The sequence below is a fragment of the Trichosurus vulpecula genome, chromosome 4, assembly GCF_011100635.1.
Source record: "Trichosurus vulpecula isolate mTriVul1 chromosome 4, mTriVul1.pri, whole genome shotgun sequence".
Lineage (NCBI taxonomy): Eukaryota > Metazoa > Chordata > Mammalia > Diprotodontia > Phalangeridae > Trichosurus > Trichosurus vulpecula.
Genome location: NC_050576.1, coordinates 12,143,971 through 12,157,526, shown reverse-complemented (window position 1 = coordinate 12,157,526; position 13,556 = coordinate 12,143,971). Strand labels below are relative to the sequence as shown.

Sequence of the window (13,556 nt, the reverse complement as noted above, 5' to 3'; positions counted from 1 at the left end):
TGGGTTATTTGGATTCCATGATAGGTGGGAGTTCGTTCTTTTGGGGGAGGGGTCGTCCATGATGATGATGATGATGACTGCTATTTGTGTAACACTTGGAATACTCTAAAGCAGCTATTTCCCAACAGCCCTGGGAGATAAGGAGAGAAAGTCTAATAATCTCCATTTAGCATAGGAGAAACCTGAGGTTCAGAGAACTTACACTGTGCCCTGTTACACCGCTAATATACAATGGAGCTAGAATCAAACCCAGGTCTTTGTACTCCAGACCAAGACGAGGCGCAGACCTGTTTCTGATTTTGGAGGCTCTTTTCTATGCTAGAACACTCTGATGGTCTCATCCTCTCTGCTAAGACTGTTACAAGGAGAAAATGAATTAGTACCAGTACATGCGACATTGGGGAATGGGTACAGAACCTGGAATCCAATCCTTGGTCTGCTACTTCCTGACTGTGTGACCTTGGACAAGTCTCTTTTCTTTGAACTTTATTTTCCTCAACTACTAAAGAAGGGGATTCGACTCAGCCTCTGAGATCCATGGTGGCTGAATCCTATGGTCTGTGGGCCAATCATGGTAGCAATAGTTTAACTTCAGACTAAGTCTGGTCTAAGACCACAGAACTTGCAGACGAGAAGTTTTGAGTCCAGCTCTGTCGCTATCTGTTGGTGTGACCTGCCACTAATTAGCTGTGTGACTCGTAGCCTTCGTTTACTCATGATGGATGGATGAGGGAAGGATGGATGAAAAAGGGAAAATGATATTTATGAAGTGCTCTGTATGTACCAAATGCCAGAGATACAGATAGAAAAGTGTAACTGTCCCTGTTCCCAAGGAGCTCATGTTGGAAAAGAACTCAACTGCAGGACAGCTAGAAAGCCCTCGGGTCCTTGGGGTGCATCAGGAAGGCAGAAGGTGATGACTTGGGGACTTGGAAGACACAGACAGAGCAGATGACAAAGCCCTGTGTCTTTAGGATTTAGTGGTAGGGCAGATGGTTCAGTGATCCTCCATCTTACCTGAAGGATTGTGGCTGGTGACTTCTTGCTTGTCAAAGCTGTACGGGTTACCACGTCTGCCCTGCGTCAGGGAGGCCAGACAGGTCTGGGCCCACAATAGTTTAGAAGGAGATCTTCAAAATAGGGATGGGGGAGGAGCAGAGAAAATATACTTGAATTACATCCCTTAGAGCAGGCATGCAAGGAGAGTGCAGCTAGCTGGTTCAGTGGATGGAGCGCTGGGCCTGGAGTGAGGAAAACCTGAGTGCAAATCCAACTTGTAAGTTGCATGACTTTGGCCAAGTCACTTAAATCTATCTGCCTCAGTTTCCTTAAGTGTAAGATGAGGATTCTAATACCTTCCTTGCCAAGTCGTTATGATGATCTAAATGAGATAATATTTATAAAGCATTTCACACAGTGCCTGGTGCGTTGTTGGTGAGCTATTATTATTAGTGTAAACTTAATAGTCAACTATAAAGTGCTTTATAAACATGAGTTTCTATGTTTAGCTCGGGTCCCCGCATCTTGGGAGAAAGGGATTCTGGAGTCAGGGCTCCATAGTTGATGCCTGTTTCAAGTCACAGAATCCCAGAGGTGTATGGTTCTCAGGGACCATATTGACTCCACTGTACTTGAAGACAAGTCCCGGGAGTCAGGAGACCTGAGTTCAAATGTGACCTCAGACACCAGCTGTGTGACCCTGGGCAAGCCACTTAACCCCATTTGCCCTAGTTGCCTCAACTGTAAAATGAGTTGGAGAAGGAAGTGGCAAACCACTCCAGTATCTCTGCCACCAAAACTACAAATGGGATGATGAAGAGTCGGACACGACTGAACAATAAAAATCCCTCTTCTACAGGACATCTTTTCAGGTATCAGGTGATGCCTTCTTTTCTCATCTATCCCCAGGTGTCTCAGATCCAGACTAACAATCCCCAGTCCCTTGAACCAACATGGCATGATCTTAAAGCCTGATTTAGATGTGGATCCTAGAATGGAAATTTCAGTGTGATCATCCGAGGGCAGGGAGGCCTTTCCTGGTTCTGCTTGCTACGCCAGGCTTCTTCCTCCTTGGCTAGGCAAAGGCCAGCTGGGCTCCTGCAACATGGCACCCATGTGCATGCATTCTTTTGCCTCACCTCAGTGCTAGGAGCATGGAAGAAAATGAATTTAACACACTCCTTTGCTTTCATATGCCTTTTTATTTTTTTAACCAAACTAATTATGCCATCTCTGAGAGCTTCAGGTGGGCGAGTCCCCAGCCAACTCTACACCTGTCCTCCTTCTGGCCTGCGACAGGCCTTGGTTTCATGAATCCCGCTGGGCAGGCTTGGCCTGTCTTCTGACTTGGGCAGGGTTAGATTGCATGCAAGATAATAACCTTCATCCCAATGCTTGAACTTGGCTTTTACAAGGGTTCAACACTATTGATTGTCTTCACTGTCTGTCTCCTCCCCCCTTTCCCTCTGAAATTCTACTCACAAGGAAAGCTATGAAATTAATTTTGCAAGTGCCTGAGCCCCAGTTCATCACCACCACTGGGAAACCTTATTGATCTTTGAGGTCAATGTTCTCTTTTATTGGGCCACTGACTGTCCCAGGCTTACCCAGCAGTCGTTGGAAATGTTTGTGAGAATCTGGGTTGCCCAACAGCTTTGTCCTTGCCTCAGCGATCCCTGATTGCTTTTGAGTTAGATTTGCTTCCAATGAGGTTTTTGGTTGGTTAGGAGAATGGAGATTGATTGTTTAGACAGCAAGCATTCATTAAGTGCCTACTGTATGTTAGGTACTGGGTTCAAAAGAAACATGAGATGTGCAAATTTAGCGCCATCTGCACGCCAAATGTTCACATTGACTATTTGTGCCTGACCTGGGACAGAGGCTTCTGAGCTCTCTTTGGTTTGATCAGCCACAGTCAGTCACACTGTAGACCCTGATGTGGTGGTGCCATTTTGGTCCTTCAAGCATGAAGGACAACAGGTGCCAGGCATTCAAACACAAAAATGAGAGCTTCCATTCACCTGAGATGATGTATGTCTACTGAGGCTTTCTTTTCCTTTCAAGTTTCAGGATTAGCAAGTACATCCCTTTAGGATGGAAAAAGAAGGTCCTGCTATAAATCTCTGTGGATGTCTTACTCCAGGGCTGGAGGGCCGCTGGAGGCCAGCAGCTCAAGGAGTTACCAGAGACACATAGATGAGGAGGGGGTGGAAAGCAACCTCATGGGAATGATCAGAGTACTGACCAGCTTTTCTCCAGCCTCAATCCATTCACCTCGGGGCAAATGGCCAGCACTTTCTTTAATTCTCCAAACAAGGACCAAGCAACCACCTTCTTCTTTTAAAATGATAATATACAAGTCACTGATATTTCTAATGGATAGAATTTGAATCTTGCATCGGATACCAGCAGTGTGATCCCTAGCAAGTCACTTCATGCCTCATTTCCTCATCTGTAAAAGAGATACTAAGAATCTACCTCATGGGATTGTTGTGGGGATTGAATAAGAAAATCTATATGAAGCACACTGCACATCGAAAAGTGTCTATCAATATTAGCTGCCATTGTTAAGGTTTGCAAAGCACTTTATATTTGTATTTATTTTTGTAACCTCATTTGAACCTCACAGTATCTCGGTGCATCAAGGATCTAAAACATAACTTAAAACCTTAGAAAGATGCCTTTGGCTCAGAAAAGTTTACTGTCTTGCCCAGGGTCACACAGCTTGTTAGGGGTGGTGGTGGTAGTGGGGATTCCTAATGCCAAGGCTAGCCCTCTTGTGTTCTATAGCATGTCTGATGTTAGACCAAGGCTGATAGCGAGAGGTGATGTGTCAGGGTGTGGTTGGGGGCTGGGGGTAGAGAGCAGGCACCCAGGAAGTAGATGTGTGGGAAATGGGTAGGGAAAGAAGGGGGTGTAAACAGCCACATTAACAACTTGTAGGACTGAAAATCTAAACATTCAATGCTCCTTGCTCTGAGGAAGTTTGTCTGCAAGAAAGTGTGATAGGGTGGGAGGGGAGAAGGGGCTTCTTAGGGGGCAGACGTCTTCCCCTCCTGGATAACCTATGGGCTTAGGAACCTTCAGAAAAGAAGTGCCAACAGGATGTCTCAGATCCTCAAGCCAAGGACTAGGATGGAGCAGAGCAGGTTATGTTTGGGCTGAGGGATGCACGATTTATTTGATTTATCAAGAGTGAGGGGCAGCATGTAGACAACTAGTGTGTAATGCTGAGACCCATAAAATGACCACAGACTTGGGGAAGAGCCTCTGGCATATTGAGTATAACCTCTAGGGAGATTTGGGGGGAGAACTGCCCGCGATGAGAAGCTGTGGATGGGCTCTAATCTGTACTGGCCATGAAACACCTCCACCCTACTGGTGAGATCATTGATCCATCCAAATACAGGGCAAATGCTGTTGAGCTCAGCTCAGCCCCTGGGGCCTTTCTTGGCCTGTCTGGCTGCCAGGCTAACTGTCTTTGCTCATCAAAGTAAATCTTATTCGTCGTGTCTGTATTGTGTTGTTCCTTCCTCTCATTGAGTGTAAGCTCCTTGAAAGCAGGGACTGCTTCAGTATGGTTTGGGGGGCCTTTAGATGAGTGCTTAATAAATGCGTTGGGATCGATCCTGTCCAAGGGTAAATAGGAATTTGTTTTGTTTCGTTGTAGAATACAAGTGTGTCGGAAGCGAGGGGGAACATCCTTGGGTACCAGGTGACTGTCCGGGAGGGGACCAGGAACAGCTCGGCCGTGCCCCCTCCCCTGAAGGACTTTACCCAGCACACTCACTTTGCTGTGGTTGTGCCCCAGAAGGACTATGCCGTGGCTGTCTCTGAAGTGAACTCAGAAGGAAGCACCTCTCCCACCTGGACCTTCATCCCCCATCAGCCCCGCAAAGGTAGGACCAACCTTGGGCCAGCTTTAGCTTGCAGGATGTTTGTGCCCAGGGAAGCCAGCACTCACGTCTTGGTCATTATGCTCCGGAGCCCTCCATGCCCCTGAACTCAAAGCCTCTCACGGCCCATTCTGTTCAGATGCAGGCCTCACTATATGAAAAGATAATCCAGTTCCATTGGGATGCCCCATGGGGATAACAAACCCTTGGACCGGGGTGAGGCAGCACCTTGGGCTCAGGCCCAGGAATGCCTGGATATGTAGGATTACGTCCTATTATATGAGTATAGACACACATCTATCTATGTGTCTACAGCCATATGTCTACATCTATATAAAATAGCTAGCATTGATCTAGTGCTTTAAGATTGGCAAAGCATTTTACAGACGTTAGCTCTTCACAGCAATCTTGGGAATTGCAAGGTACTACTTTTATCCCCACTTTACAGATGAGGAAACTGAGGCAGAGATTAAGCGACTCGTCCAGGATCACACAGCTAGTAAGTGTCTGAGGCAGGATTTGAACTCAGGTCTTCCTGACTCCAAGTTCAGTGCTTTATTCACTTCAGTGACAGAGGAGTTTATGAAGCTGAATCTATGGGAACACAGATGTAAGTAGAAACAGAGATGGTGGGTGCAGTTTCCCGAAGAGAAGGGTATGGTCTGCTGAAGGTCACAGGGCTGGTCACTGGAAGAGCCGGAATGAGGACCGGGCTCTTCTGTCCACGCTGCCCACGGTGGAAGGCTTGGTTATAGTCTGTGAATGTATGGGGAATGGGTGGGGAAAGGCAGGGCGAGCGTCCGAACAAGGCTGGGAACGTCCATTAGACTCTCAGAGGAGGAAAGGGATGGGCCTTGGTGCAGAGAGTGCTGGCAGGGCTGATGGCCTGGCTGTGGAGTCAGAAATGAGAGCCACGCGGTTGGGACTGGGCAGAGGGCTCTGCATCACTCAGGCAGTGGTGTGATTAAGGGCACTCAGAGGGACGTGGGAACAGTGCAGAGACACATCGCATCCGACCTCTGACTGGAGCTCGGGAGTGAGCAGACGCTTAAGGAGAGCTTCCCGTTCATTCACTCAGCAAACACCGATTAAGCATCTCCTGTGTGCAGTAATGCATACAGACACACACACACATGATTCTTTGTAGTAAAATGTAAGATATGTGAACTGTAAGATACACTACATAAAAACTTTATATATTTATATTATGTAATAGACAATCTATATAATGTATTCTATAATAGATACATGTATAATATAACGTATCATAATATGCTATCTATAATTATCAATGTATTCTGTAATAGATGTACTCTGTATCATGTATTCTGTAATAATATATAGATGTGATGTGTATATTGTATCACAATGTATCCCGTATAATTACCAACATGTTACACATGTATATAACACATGATCCCTGAACTCAAGAAGCTTCCAATGTAATAGACGTGATAAGGACCGAAGGATGACACATTTGGAATTGGAATCACTCGATCAGGAAACGTTTGTGAAGCATTTTCTATATGCCCAGGATTGTCTTAGGTACTTGGGATACGAAGCAAGGCAGGAAGGAAGGCAAAGAAAGAAAGAGAAATCCTGCCCTCAGGGAGCTTCCATTCTATCACAAGGGAAGCAAGTGCTAGAAGGGACCCAAGGTCATCTGGTCCAAATCCCTCCTTTTATGGATGAGAAAACAGAGGCTTTGAGAGGCCTAACAGGTAGGAAGTGAGAGGTAGGATTTGAACCCAGGTTTTCTGAACCCCCCTCCGGTGCATCTTCCATGGAACCGGCTGCATGTGGACAGAATCCTGGCCGTGGCCCGAGTGGGTCTGAGTCCCATCCCTAGCTGTGGGGTCCTGGTCACATCGGTGGCTCCCTCCTAGGCCCACTTTCCTGTGGACTGGATGCTTTTAGGGCCCCATCCTGTTATAAGTCTGTGACTCCAGGATGGTTTGCATGTATAGACATGACCTGACACCAAATACGACCTGAGCACCTAGGAGGGGGCAGAGTGAGCTCACGAAGGGTCGGGATGACAGGGGAGGAGGGAGGGAAGACCTGGAGGCAGGGTCCGGCTTGGAGCTGTCCGTGATCTCCGTGGTGGCGTGGGCCCCAAGCCGAGGAATGGCTTTCAGTTTGGCTGGAGCAGCCCAGCATCGTAAATGTCTCTAGGCCGCCTCCGAGTTAGGAAAACCTGCGTTCAAGCCCAGCCTTGGGCACACACCAGCCAAGTGACCCTTCAAGACCCTGTGCCTCGGAGCCTTGGGGACTTTCTAGATTGCAGATGAGGTGCTAACCTGTATCAGTGAAGAGGATTTCCCGACTGTGGAGTGCCCTGTGTCAATGAAACGACAGACCCAGGTCATGTGACCTAGAGGGAGGGAGCATTTACCAAGCCCTTGCTGTGTGCTTGAGATAAGGCTGAAGAGTTAGCTGGACTGGATTTTGAATTCCAGATGAAGGAGTTCAGTCAGCCATGGGAAGCTGTTCCAGGTTCATTCATTCAGTAAACATTAAGTACCTCCTTTGTGCCAGGCACTGTACCAAGCCTTGGAGATACAAAAAAGGGCAAAAGTCAGTCCCTGCCCCCTGGGGGCCTTACAATCTAACGGAGGAGACGACATGTAAAGAAACATATACGGACAAATTATGTATCGGATAAATGGCAGTGACAAAGAGGGAAGACTCTGGAATTAAGAGGGAGCGAGGAAGGCTTCATGTAGAAGGGGGAAATACAGTTGAGACTAAAAAGAACCTGGGGGGTGTGGTCAGGAGACAGGCTACACAGGTATGAATTAATGTATAACTTAATATTGCATAAATGCTGTATAAATTAATACTGTATAAATGCTGTATAAATTAACACTGTATAAATACTGTATAAATTAATACTGTATAAATGCTGTATAAATTAACACTGTATAAATACCGTATAAACCGTATAAATTAATAATAGCCAATATTTATAAACCTTCAGAATACACATTTGATCCTCACAACAGTCCTGTGAAGAAGGTGCCGTCATTATTCCCACTTTTCACATGAGGAGACTGAGGCAAACTGAGGCTAAGTGACTTATCCAGGCACACAACCAGTCACGTCTGAGGCGGGATTCTAACTCGAGTCTTCCCAGCGCCGAGCGTCCGGCGTCTCATTCACTATCCCAGCCCCCTCCGTGTTTCAGAGGCAGGTGATGCCCATCATGGCTTTCGCTTCTGTAGCACAGCTCCTAACGGTCCTATGAGTTAATCTGGGAAAGCATCCTTGCCCCTGCTTCACACGTAAGGAAACCGAGAAGTTGACGCACTTGCTGGGAAAGTGTCAGAGGCGGGATTTGAACCCAGGCGTAGGGACTGACTGAATGTGGGGAGGGAGAAGGCGTAGGTTCCAGAAAGATAAAGGTTCTAGATAGGAAGATAGGTTCCAGAAAGATAAAAATTAAAACAAAAAAAACTTGAGAACAATTTAAAAAAAATAGCCTGGAAAGAATCGCCCACGCGTGGCCTCGGGGAACACAAGGCATGGGAAATGGGGGAGGGGGCCAGAAGGGTCGTCGCCGCAGTCTGAAAGAAGCTGAGCAAGACCTGCCTGGAGCCGGGATCGTGGGATCTGAGATGAAGGGGCAGGTGTAGCGAATGTTCTGCAGGAGGGTTGGCAGGACTGGTGAGAACGAGATGGGATGGAGGAGGCTGAGGAAGAACCAAGCCTGGGGAGAGGCTGGGTAGAGAGTTACAGCAACGGAGGGCTCAGGACCTGGGTTCGAATCTCACCTCTGATGCCTACTGCCTGTCTGGACCTCAGTTTGCTCATCCGTGAAATGGCAGAGTTGTATGAGATGGCCCTAAGGCCCTTCCCGGGCCTCTGTGATGCTGTGACTCCTCACCTCGATGGCTGCCCGTGACTCATCATCTTTCTTCTGGTCCTCTGGAGGAGAAAGATGGAGCCTGGTCTTGGCATGTGGAGCTCTCCACCCTAGAAGTAATCCCCGCAGGGAACAACAAGAAGCCCTTCGGAAGAGAGGGTGACAAGACACGATGAACGTGAAGAAAAACGACCTCAAAGCACCTGAGGAACGCTTTCCCACTCATCCCAATCGTTGTTATCACTCATTCATTGGGTCTAAATCTAGAGCTTCACGGGAACTTGGGGGCCATCAATTCCAAGCCCCTCATTTTACAGATGAGGAAACCAAGGCTCAGAGAGGTCGAGAGACTTGTATAGAGTCACATAGCTACCAGGTGAGGCAGGATTTGAACCCAGAGCCTTATAACTCCACATCTAACATTTTTTTCGCCATACTATGCCATCTTTTATGAACAGATCCAAAGTGAATCAGTCATGAAAAAAATGTACATCACGACTACAGCATTGTAGATGGAAAGGATCCCAGTGAAAAGATTGAACCTAAATGTTGTAAAGTTATTATGATCAAGCCTGGCCCCACGAAGGTGCCCAGAGATGAGAGGGCACCTCCCTGCTTTTACACAGAGGTGGTGGAGGACTACGGGTCTGCATGATAATGTGGATTTTTTCAGCGTGCTGTTTGGTTTTGCTAAACAGTCTTTTTTTGTCTCTCTTAGTCAATAAATGTGTATTAAGTACCTACTGTGTGCCAGGCACTGTGCTAAGGACTGGGGACACCAAGGAAGTCAAGGCAGTTCTCAGGCAGCTCACCACATAATTGGGGAGCAAACACATAAACATCTATGTGCAACCCAACCCTACAGACTACATGGGGATTGTCTCAGGGAAGCGATGAGCATCATGGGGATGGGAAAGGCTGGCAGGAGGTGGGAGTTTATCTGAGACATGAAAGAAGCCAAGAATTATGAGGAATGGCTCTTTGGAAGGGGGATGGAGGTGCTCTAAAAACAAAAGCCTCCTTTTCAGAAAAGAGGAGAGGAGAGACTGAGGTCTTGGGGTGTGGGGTGTATTTCTGCCAGACGTTGCAATGGAAGTTGGGTATGTACTGTGGATGGGCTCTATGTTGCAAAGGGCGTGGCCCAGAGTTCAGAAGGCCCTTCATTAAGAGGCCCAGAGAAGAAGGAGCTGGAAAATGTGAGGACTGATAGGTGATGGAGGAGAGGTGAGGGTGGTCAGTAATGTTAGAGGCATTAGGGAGATGGGGAAGTGGCAGGATTTCTTCTGGGGCAAGTAGCCACAGTGGCAAAGAAGCAGGTTTAGGCTCAGTGTCAGGAAACACCTTCTCGTGAGGATTTAGGTGTCCCAGCATGGCATCGGCAGCCTTGGGAGGAGGGGGCTCTCCCTCCTTGGAAGCCTTTAAATGAGCCAGACACCACCTTGCCTGGTATGGAATGGCAGGATTTCCTTGTCACGTATAGGTCAGCGTAGACCAGGGGTGGGGAACCTGCAGCCTCAAGGCCGCATGTGGCCCTCCAGGTCCCCAAGCGCAGCCCTTTGACTGAACCCAAACTTCACCTCTGGCCTAGACAGACAGGGCCCTGAAGATTCAGAGATTCTGCAATTCTGACTGGGAATTCTCACCTGGCTTGGCTGGAATGAGTTACTCTTACCAATCACCTCCGTCTCTCTGTGCTTTTTCCTTTATAAAGCTCCTCAAAACATCTCGGCTAAACCTCAGGGGACAGGTGGCATCAGGGTGACTTGGGAGCCTCCTCGTGAAGCCGCCACCTCAGTCAAGGAATATTTGGTGGAATGGAGGGAACTCAACACAGGCAGCAGTGTGTCCTCCCCCATCAATTGGAACCGGCTTCCCACTGTCAACACGATGGCCGTGATAGCAGGTAAGGAACCTGTCAGCCCCACTCTAGAACATTTGTTATATAGCCCTGAATATAGTTATAGAAGTTGTGTTGGTTGGATATAGATTATACTGAAAAAAATATGTATAAACACAGGCAGTATAATACATATGTATGTATATATATATATATATGTATTATGAACATATATATTGTATTGCCTATATACCAAATAATTACAGTAGAGTATAGGTGGGCAGCTAGGGAGCTCCATGAATAGAATGTCAGGCCTGGAGGCAGGAAGACTCATCTTCCTGAGTTCAGATCCAATCTCAGACACTTACTAGTTGTGTAACCCTGGGCAAGTCACTTAACCCTGCTTGCTTCAGGGTCCTCATCGGTAAAATGAGCTAGAGAAGGAAATGACAAATTACTCCAGTATCTCTGCCAAGAAAACTCCAAGTGGGGTCATGCAGAGTCAGACACAACTGAAATGAATGAACACCAATCCTACAAAAAGCCCAAATGGAAGTTCCAACATATGGTAAGGTCCCTCAGATGCCTGTTTGCAAATCCTGTGGCTCCCTCGTATCAAGCCCTGGAACGTTGTTTGTAAATAAGACCCACAGACACTCAGAAGCATTCAGCCTGTCAACCCATGTGGGGAAACAGTTGGGTGAAGAATGCCCTCGTTCTGCCTGTGATAGAGAGTTGGCTGCTCTGTGCATTGAGTTGATCGATCAGCACACCTTTTGGATAGATCCTGATGATGGACACTTGGCCGAGCCCAGCATCGAGCAGGAAGGCGGATGCCCTTTGGAGAATTTCGTGTATTGCTTTCAGTGATTGAGAGATGCTTTCTAGAAGAAATGATGACAACTCCCATCTTTTCTTTCTTTTTTTCTTCCACACCAATCTTCTTCCAGGCATCTCTCCAAGACTCTGAGTCGCCAAGCAGGTGCTACTCAGCCTTGGTAGAGGCAGCTGTCTTATTACGCTGAAGAAATCACATCACAGGCCCAAGCCAAGAAAGAGCTAGCAATGATTCTAGTAAGAGGGAAAAGTAGGTGGCAGATAGTGCTGCACCTGAGTTCGAATTCTGCCTGAGACACTTACTAGCTGTGGCAAGCTACTCTCTGTGTCTTAGTTCCTTCCTATGTGGAATGGGGATAACAATGTCTGCCTTGCAGGGGAGAAGCACTTTGAAAACTTAGAAGAGTCATGCAAACGTCAGCTGGTATGATTACTTAACCTCTGGAGTCCTAGAGGATTGCTGGGGGCCACTGTGACCACAAGCAGAGGAGTTATTTCTCTGTAGACAGCCTCCACACCTAGAGGTCCTTACACAGATGAAATCACAGCATCATAAGGTCACAGATTTAGAGGTGGGAAGGACCTCAGAGACCATCAGGCACAAATTCCCTTGTTTACGAATGAGGAGACTGGGGCCACCACACAAGGAGGAGTACACACAAAGTCACACCCTCCCTTCAGATATCTCACCAGACTCCTTCAGACTGGCCAGGGTGGGTGGGGTCTCCCTCAAACCTGTAATTAAGATTGGCAAACCTCACTGGTCATTGGTGTGTTGGTTCGTGACCTGGATGGAACGCCCAAGGCCTCAGGTGGTGCCCTGCTTCCTTCCCACGTGAACGCCTCAAAGCAGAAGGTGGCTCGGGAGCTCACCTATGGGAGGGCAGCACAAAAGTGACTGCTCTTGCCCTACGAGTTTCTGAATCAGCTTGGGGTGGGAGAGGGGTTGTCTATGTTGTTTGGAGTTAACGATGACTCTTCCCTTATTTCACTTGGCCCAGGTAAACTTGGTACAGTCGCTGGGGGGTCAGTACTCCAACAAAGACACCTAGGATTACCCACCTAGGATAATTTTTTTGGAAGGGCAGTCTTTTCATGGTTGCTCCCAATATCAGCAGTGCTGACTCTGGACACCTGCTGCCCCTTTATTGGGATTTCTTGGCTAACATTGGGTTGTCTTCTGAAGCCACATTTCTACCTCTTTCTTTCTTTTTCCCCCCTCTCTCCTTCTTTCCTTCTCTTCCTCTTCCTCCTCCCCCCTCTCTCCTCTCTCTCCTTTCTCTTCTCTCTCTTTTTTCCCTATCTTTTCCTCTTCCCCTGTTCTTTTCTCTCTCTCTATCCTCTTTTCCTTCTCCCTCTTTTTCTCACACTTTCACACGTGCTCAGGTGCAAACACATACACACACACACACACACACACATACCCCTCTGGTAACTTACTATTTAAAGCCTGGGTGTTCCATCCAAAGAGAAAGTGGTCATTCCGACCAATTTGCCAGCTGTTCAGCTACCACCCCAGACAGGGCCCTCATCCGATTATTAGATCATCGCAGTAGCCTCTTAATTGGTGGCTCTGCCTCAAGTCTCTCCCCACTCCAAAACAACCTCCTCTGAGCTGCCAAAGAGATCATCCTAAATCCCAGGTCTGACCACATCATTTTGCCTCGTCAGTAAATGCCAGCAGTTACCGTTGTCCTCCAGGGTCCAACATCCTCTGTTTGGCATCAAGAGCTCTTCATAATTTGGTCATTTCCTGTCTTTGCAGAATTCCTACACTTTGCCCTCTTCCCAACACGCCCTGCCCCTCTGGCTTCCTTGCTGCCCCACATCCACAACACACTGTGCTTGTGTGCTGGCTCTGCCCAAGCCTGGAATGCTCTCGCTCCTTCCATCTCGCTCCTTCCCTCACGAATTCCCATCTTCTGCAGGAGACCATTCTCAGTCCCTTTGATGGTGGTACCTTCCAAGAGTACCTCCATTTCCCTGTGTGTATCTTGTATGTTCAGAGTTGTTTGCACGTTATCTCCCTTATTGAAATGTGAGCTCCTTGAGATCGGGGGACTGGTTTTGCCTCTCTGTATCTCTCCAGTACTTGTCACAGTGCCTAGCACATAATAACAGC

At 47.6% G+C, this 13,556-nt stretch overlaps 1 protein-coding gene across 1 annotated transcript in view; it reads left to right on the top strand.

Moving 5' to 3' along the window:
* IL12RB2 (interleukin 12 receptor subunit beta 2) overlaps nt 1-13,556 on the top strand; it is a 75,098-nt gene that overhangs the window by 44,698 nt on the left and 16,844 nt on the right. Inside the window, exons 8-9 of the mRNA XM_036757806.1 lie at nt 4,670-4,898; nt 10,472-10,663. Of these exons, the coding sequence (XP_036613701.1) occupies nt 4,670-4,898; nt 10,472-10,663 (421 nt within the window). The remainder of the gene's footprint in view (nt 1-4,669; nt 4,899-10,471; nt 10,664-13,556) is intronic.